The sequence below is a fragment of the Amblyomma mixtum genome, chromosome 5 (genome assembly GCF_055824585.1).
Source record: "Amblyomma mixtum isolate Tamu chromosome 5, ASM5582458v1, whole genome shotgun sequence".
In the NCBI taxonomy this organism is placed as follows: Eukaryota; Metazoa; Arthropoda; class Arachnida; order Ixodida; family Ixodidae; genus Amblyomma; species Amblyomma mixtum.
In genome coordinates, this window is record NC_143016.1 from 16,803,188 (window position 1) to 16,809,478 (window position 6,291).

General features: G+C 51.1%; 1 protein-coding gene across 1 annotated transcript; it reads right to left on the bottom strand.

The window, feature by feature from the left end:
* Positions 1-260: 260 nt before the first annotated feature.
* Positions 261-5,924, bottom strand: LOC149341387 (uncharacterized). The gene is made up of 4 exons (XM_089541959.1): positions 5,618-5,924; positions 4,928-5,038; positions 2,175-2,421; positions 261-1,332 (listed from the first exon to the last, which is right to left on the bottom strand). The coding sequence occupies exons 1-4, from the start codon at positions 5,874-5,876 to the stop codon at positions 1,002-1,004; spliced, it is 948 nt and encodes a 315-aa protein (XP_089398085.1). The 5' UTR covers positions 5,877-5,924; the 3' UTR covers positions 261-1,001.
* Between the last annotated feature and the right edge of the window lie 367 nt (positions 5,925-6,291).

Sequence of the window (6,291 nt, forward strand, 5' to 3'; positions counted from 1 at the left end):
AAAAAGATGGTTGCGGCGCCTCACGACCGCAAGGATACCTCGCGAAAAGGATTCTCGCGATAGCAAGAGCATGTTATGCATTTCAGCGTTTCCGCTACCAACAACGCATGCCTGCAGGCTGATCAAAGCCATTCTAATTAATTTTTTTTTAAATTCTAGAACACCAAACTTACTGCCCCAACCCAGAAAAGTTTAGTTTATAGTTTAGTTTAGTTTAGTTTAGTTTAGTTTAGTTTAGTTTAGTTTAGTTTAGTTTAGTTTAGTTTCGTTTAGTCCAGTTTAGTTTAGTTTATTGGGGTTTAACGTCCCAAAGCAACTCAGGCTATGAGGGACGCCGTAGTGAAGGGCTCCGGAAATTTCAACCACCTGTGGTTCTTTAACGTGCACTGACATCGTACAGCACACGGGTCTCTAGAATTTCGCCTTCATCGAAATTCAGCTTGTGCTGAGAACGACGCTTCAAGACAACATCCTTGATCTTAATCGCGGCTCCTGGGTGTTGACACATCAACAAATACGCTATGCGTTGCAACGACAAAGACGGCGGGAAAGGCGTGCAGCAGCGAAAAGTGGCAGATGACCGCATCACCCGTGTCGCCATCTGGTTCCCATGGCAGAAAGAAATTCAACGCGGGAAAACTCCATTCTGGGCTTTCTTGCGCGTCCTACATGGCAAGAAGCAGCGCAGCCAGACTGTTGTGCCATTCCAACGAGATCCAGCACTGAACCGGTGGTCTTTTATATCGTGCTCTGACTTAATTGAACTCCACCGTTACATGCGGAAAACCTCCACAATATGGTGGTTCAAAATATGAAGCACACAGTTTAAAATACATCCAGACTCCAGGGGAAGGCAGGAACGACTGCGAAGGGAAAAACATGACACAAACCGTCCATCTTCAAATAGTTTCGGCAGCGGCTGTCGATTAGCATAGAGAAGCATGCTATTGAGAAGCATGCGGTGGCTTTTGTTTCCTAGTTGTTTTTTGTTTCACAAAAGCCTAGGTCCTAAGTCCTAGTCGACGTAGAGCGGCTAGCGTTTGTCCAGCCACTAAACTCGACGGCGTTCTCGCCGTCCCCGTCGTAGGCGTCACCGAGGAAGAGCCAGCGACGCTAGAGTCGCTAGGCGGGCGCAAGGCGTAGACGCCCGCCGTAGCGCCGTCGTGCGGCCGCCCCGTCGGTGAAACACGGCTTGCGGTCTGATCGACGCTCAGGGCCATGGAATGAGCCGCAGGCGGCGGGCGCCGCAACAGCGACGTGATGAACGCCAGGAGCACCAGGACGCTCATGGTCAGTCCCAACAGGCCAGCGCACGCTGTATAGGTGGTAAACCTGGCGGGAAGACGATGGTCATTCATTCATTCATTCAATATCTGCATCATTTCATTGTTAACGCGACAGCGTTAAGAGTCCCGTTCAGCGGCACCGCGGCGTCGGTAGCGTGTCAAGAAAAGCAGGCGTCCCTCCTGCCACCTAGGGGATGTAACCTTGTGACGTCATCACAACCTGCCCTCGGGATTGTGAGCAAACTGCCCACCATGGCATGTGGCAATTAAAATATTGATTGGTCGCGAGAGGTTGCTCGAGAAGAGCAACTTGGTTCTCACAAGCCCATCGGTTTTGAAACAGCCACCCGGTAGCACATCGCGCCAGAAATGGTAAGCGGACTCCCCGCGATCTATGAATTTAAGGTAAAGAATGACCAATTTGACATATATGCGCATGTAAGCAGAACCTGGGCGGCAGAAAAAGAGTACTTGCGCGAGAGGGATCTCTAATGTTTTCGCGCTGTACTCTTAGGGGTAGGTTAAGCGTTATGTGATGATGAAAAAAATAGCAGTGTCGGTTCCTGCAAAATGATAGGCAAGGAGGACCCCAGGCAGCTGAAGGGACCCATTAGCGCTACCGAGTCATACCCTTAAGGCGGAGCTTAAGGGTACAAAATGCCTTCCAAAATGCCTTCCTTGCAAGTTGAAATACAATGATAGAAGAGGGCATTTTCCAGGCTGGTAGTTTTTCGATCCTAGCGGCGAGAGACATGAACAAAACATGCGGGCTGCAGCACTGCTGTCTGTGCAGGTCTGCATATCAGTAGGTCTTGGTCACGACTACCTACTAGTTCTTAATAAGCACTCGTTCCGCGACCCTCCCAGAAGATGAATGCGTTCGCATACCGCGCGCCACCTCCCTTGTTCCTGCTGTCCCTCTTGTAGACGGGGCGGAGGCGCTTGGCCAGGTTGTCGGCGTTGGTCTCGCTGTAGTGGCGCAGAGGCACTGACGACGGCTGGCTGACCGCCTCCGACGTGGAGCTCGGCTGATGCAGCTCTAGGCCTTCGCGTGTGGCCGAACCGAGCGGGACGCCGAACAGCTTCCAAGGACCTGTCGTCGGCCGAGGGCTGCCCACAGGAGGCGGTATCTGGTCTGCGTGAGCACAGCGTGGCAGTCAGTATCAGCACGCGGACAATGTTCGAAGCGTAACCCGTATCAGATTTGCAGAGCCATGCATCCACCTGTTGCAGGATGCAAGCAGGCTCTGTGCATTACCGCTTCCGTCGGGAACTCAGTCGAGCACTGAATATCTGCAGTCGAGTCTGGAGCAATCGTCATCATCATCAGCCTGATTACGCTCACTCACTGCAGGGCAAAGGTCTCTCTTATAGCTTTTCAATTAACCCGGTCGTGGGCCAGCTGTGACCACCTTATCCCTGCAATCCCATCCGCCCACCTAACTTTCCGCCGCCTTCAGCTACGTTTGCCTTCTATTCCCATAACGACCATCGGTTATTTTAGCTTTACATTACACGCCCACTAGGATTTCCACTAGGATATCATTAACTCCCGTTTGTTCCCCGACACACTCTGCTCTTTTACTGTCTCCTAACGTTGCTCATTTCTATTGATCGCTGTCTTACCCTTTTCGTCAACCTCCGCATTTCTTCCCCATATGTGAGTAACGGTAAAATACAGCTACTGTGCGCAACAATAGCTATGCATAACAGTGACGCATGGCTGTATTATGGATAATAGCATAATACAGCTATGCGTCACTCGTCGCGGTATAAGAACATTCCTGACGTACTCGGCCGCGCTTTTGCGTCGTGCTTATATAGCTGCCACACTACAACCACGCGGACCATCTTCTAATAAGAAAAGGACGGAGTGGACGCTTTCTGCCCACCCCTGTGGTCACGTGACCCAGGTGGTACGGACACATTTAATGCGCGCCTCTTGGGTAGGGCACTTTTGCGAGTTGGCTCAGCGCCCTTTTCTCAAAAACTTACCCCAGATGTACCCTTAAGAGCCATTCCGCAGCTTCACAGCTTGGTTTCTTCCACTATGCTGGAACCTTACACGTATGAGAAGTCCCCGTAGTACTACATGCTATAATCGAACAGTGGCCGAAGGTCGGCACACTCAGCCCACGCTGGCCGGCAGGTAGCCAGTCATGGCTGCCGGCGAGTTGCGGGACCGCCTTGGTCGTTACGTGCGCGCTCAGGTAGGGGGCACGCAGATTTAAGTTGGAGTAGCCCGCTCCGAAAGGTGCGAGACCTTCGTATAGGGCTCTATGCCAGGAATTCACTGTTTCTTTACGGAAAAGCAGTGCTACTGCACAGCTAAACCGCTGTACCAGGCCTCGCTTGGTCACAACACCGTATGACAAATACCCCGTAGTGAACTAGATGCTGCCTTAGAGTTCTGTAGTCGCATCAGTCATGAAACCTAACCAAAAACCTAGCCTGTCGTGCAGTCAGTTCCTGCGGGTTAATGCAAAGAGGAACCGTGTATGACAACTTTTAAGCGACAGTGTTAAAGTCCGCGCTCACCAGAAAATCCGGTGTCGGCGTCGGCGCTGTGAACGAAAAATCATGGACATGGCTCTGGCCAGTGGTTCCCAGAGAGCAACCTGAGAGGCAGGTGGGCCACCTATTTTACGTGACTTTGCGAAGTCAACCCGCCTACTGGACAGTGAGCAAACTACCTAACTTGGCAGGTGACAGTTAAATTAATGACTGGTCCTCGGGAAGACCAACCTGGACCCCACAAGGCTCACCGCTGAGAGCGACTGCCATCGCAGGGCAGTGGCGCATCGCTTAACCGCTGCACCACTGCGCAAGGAGGGGTTTGGTTTGGTTTGGTTTGGTTGGCTTATGGGGTTTAACGTCCCAAAGCGACTAAGGCTATGAGAGACGTCGTAGTGGAGGGCTCCGGAAATTTCGACCACCTGGGGTTCTTTAACGTGCACTGACATCGCAGAGTACACGGGCCTCTAGAATTTCTCCTCCAAAGAAATTCAACTGCCGCGGCCGGGATCGAACCCGCGTCTTTCGGGTCAGCATCCGAGCACCATAACCACTGAGCCACCGCGGCGGCACAAGGAGGGGTTTGAGGACTCCCAGGGATATATGAATGTAAAGTAGAGAATGACCTTCTGCATATATGGGAATAAACCTACTACGCTATCGCGTCTTACCCGTAAGAAGAAGCTTAAGTGTCCCCTCCAATTTTTCTCTCGCCTCCTTATCTTTCAACGCAACTAGTAATAAAGCAAGGATGCTGTCAAGATGGCGCCTCATGGGCGGGCGTCAGCCACTGTGATAAAAATCTTATCTTTTGTTTTAACTCTGACGACGCATATAACTAATTGATATATATCAATGCTTTGAGCATCTCTGAGCAGTTAGTCTCTACGGCGTCACAGTCAGCCGGCAGATAGAATAACGGAGTCAAGTGGCTTCGTTTTCAACCAACGTGTGCCACATTTCCATATATGGGTATCTGGTGGAGTACTGCTACTGAATGAATAATTGTGAGGCTGCCTTGCATTTGATGTCAGGGTTCCAAAAGTTGTAGGCGAAGCGAGAACAGCCAAGGTTGCTGCAAATGGTCATGATGAACATGGCGCTCATGTAAGATTTTGAGTACTTACTATTGCTAAGACGGAGGTGTTGCAGAGACGCATTGGGGGACGGCTGACGCTTGACAGGAGGAGCGTCCAGGTCCTTGCCTGCGACGTCGTCCGGCTCCTCGTTCGAAGCGACTGGAATGAGGGAACCAATCATTAGCAAATTCTCATAATACCCGTCAAATCGCACGTAATAGCAGGCAGGATACAAAGCACTTTCGCGAGCACCCCGCTGGTTACGTGAAGCACGATTTTTGAAGTCGTCGTATATTTCCGATCAAAGTGTTGCCGTGGTGCGAAATACCATCCTTCAAGCTGCTGTGTTGTGGAGCTACGCTAGGATGAAACACAAGGACAAGAGTAAACCAAGAATAGCACGCAAGTTCTGCTCCCGTGTTGTGTCCTGTGAGTTTGCTCTGCTCTTGTTCTTGTGTCACGTTTTAGCATAGCTTTACAGCGCAGCCACTTCAGAAATTGTACCTTTCAGCGATTAAAGAGGTGCCCGTTTAAAAGACCGATGAAACAAATCTCTTACTGAAAATGCATTATACCATGCTTATACGCAATTATTACACTGTAAACTGCTTTTGGGTTCATTAATATCGGCTATGATAAATCTAATTGAATCCACGATCCCATGCTCAGTGGAGGGATGTCACAGCCACTGACACACAAGGACGTGCACGGCACACTCCCGCGCAAATTAACACTCACGACTTCCGCTGGCTTCGACACTGTGGACGGGCTGCGCCGCCGGCGCCTCGTGGAAGCCGTCCACGTCCTTGCTAGGCGCGTCTGGGAGTGCGTCGCCTTTCTGCGGTGGGGGCGCTACGGAGCCGGCCTCCGAGACGCTAGCGCGACTTTCGTCACGCGTCTTTCCACTGTCTAGCACCAAACTGGGCGTGCGAGCGAGGTTCTCCGGAATCGCACTATCGCTGCCCACGCTCAGGTACCGCGAGAATACTTTCCCCATGGTGCTGCCGATCGTGCAGTGATGCCCCGTTTTTGGTCACGGCCAACAAGGAAGGGCGACGTCTGCGCGGCTCGCTCGTGCTCTCCTTTTCTTCTTCATCTGTTCTCGGGGCTCAGGAGGTGTAAATCCGATCTCTCAGCAGTAAGGTACCCAACTTCCGGTTTCCCCTCTCTGCTCGTATGACATCCTTTTAAACGACAATTCTGGCTCAAAAGCAACTCAAAATGCAACAGAAAAGGAAACGCGCATCTACCCAGAGGAAATAGTAAATCATTGGCGAGCGGTTAATTCTTGGCGGATAAAAAAAAAACGAGAAAAAGTAATTTCCACAAGGCCACTCCAGTTGCTGTCGTACACGTTCAGAGACGCAAAACTGGTCCATTTGCGCCGCAGAACCAATAAAAATGAACTTTAT

Coding starts and splice junctions, on each gene's coding strand:
- LOC149341387 (XM_089541959.1), bottom strand. CDS start 5,876: ATGGGGAAAGTATTCTCGCGGTACCTGAGCGTGGGCAGCGATAGTGCG. Junction 2,422..4,927: donor ACACCTCCGTCTTAGCAATA/GTAAGTACTCAA, acceptor GTGCTCACGCAG/ACCAGATACCGCCTCCTGTG. Junction 1,333..2,174: donor AACAAGGGAGGTGGCGCGCG/GTATGCGAACGC, acceptor TCTTCCCGCCAG/GTTTACCACCTATACAGCGT.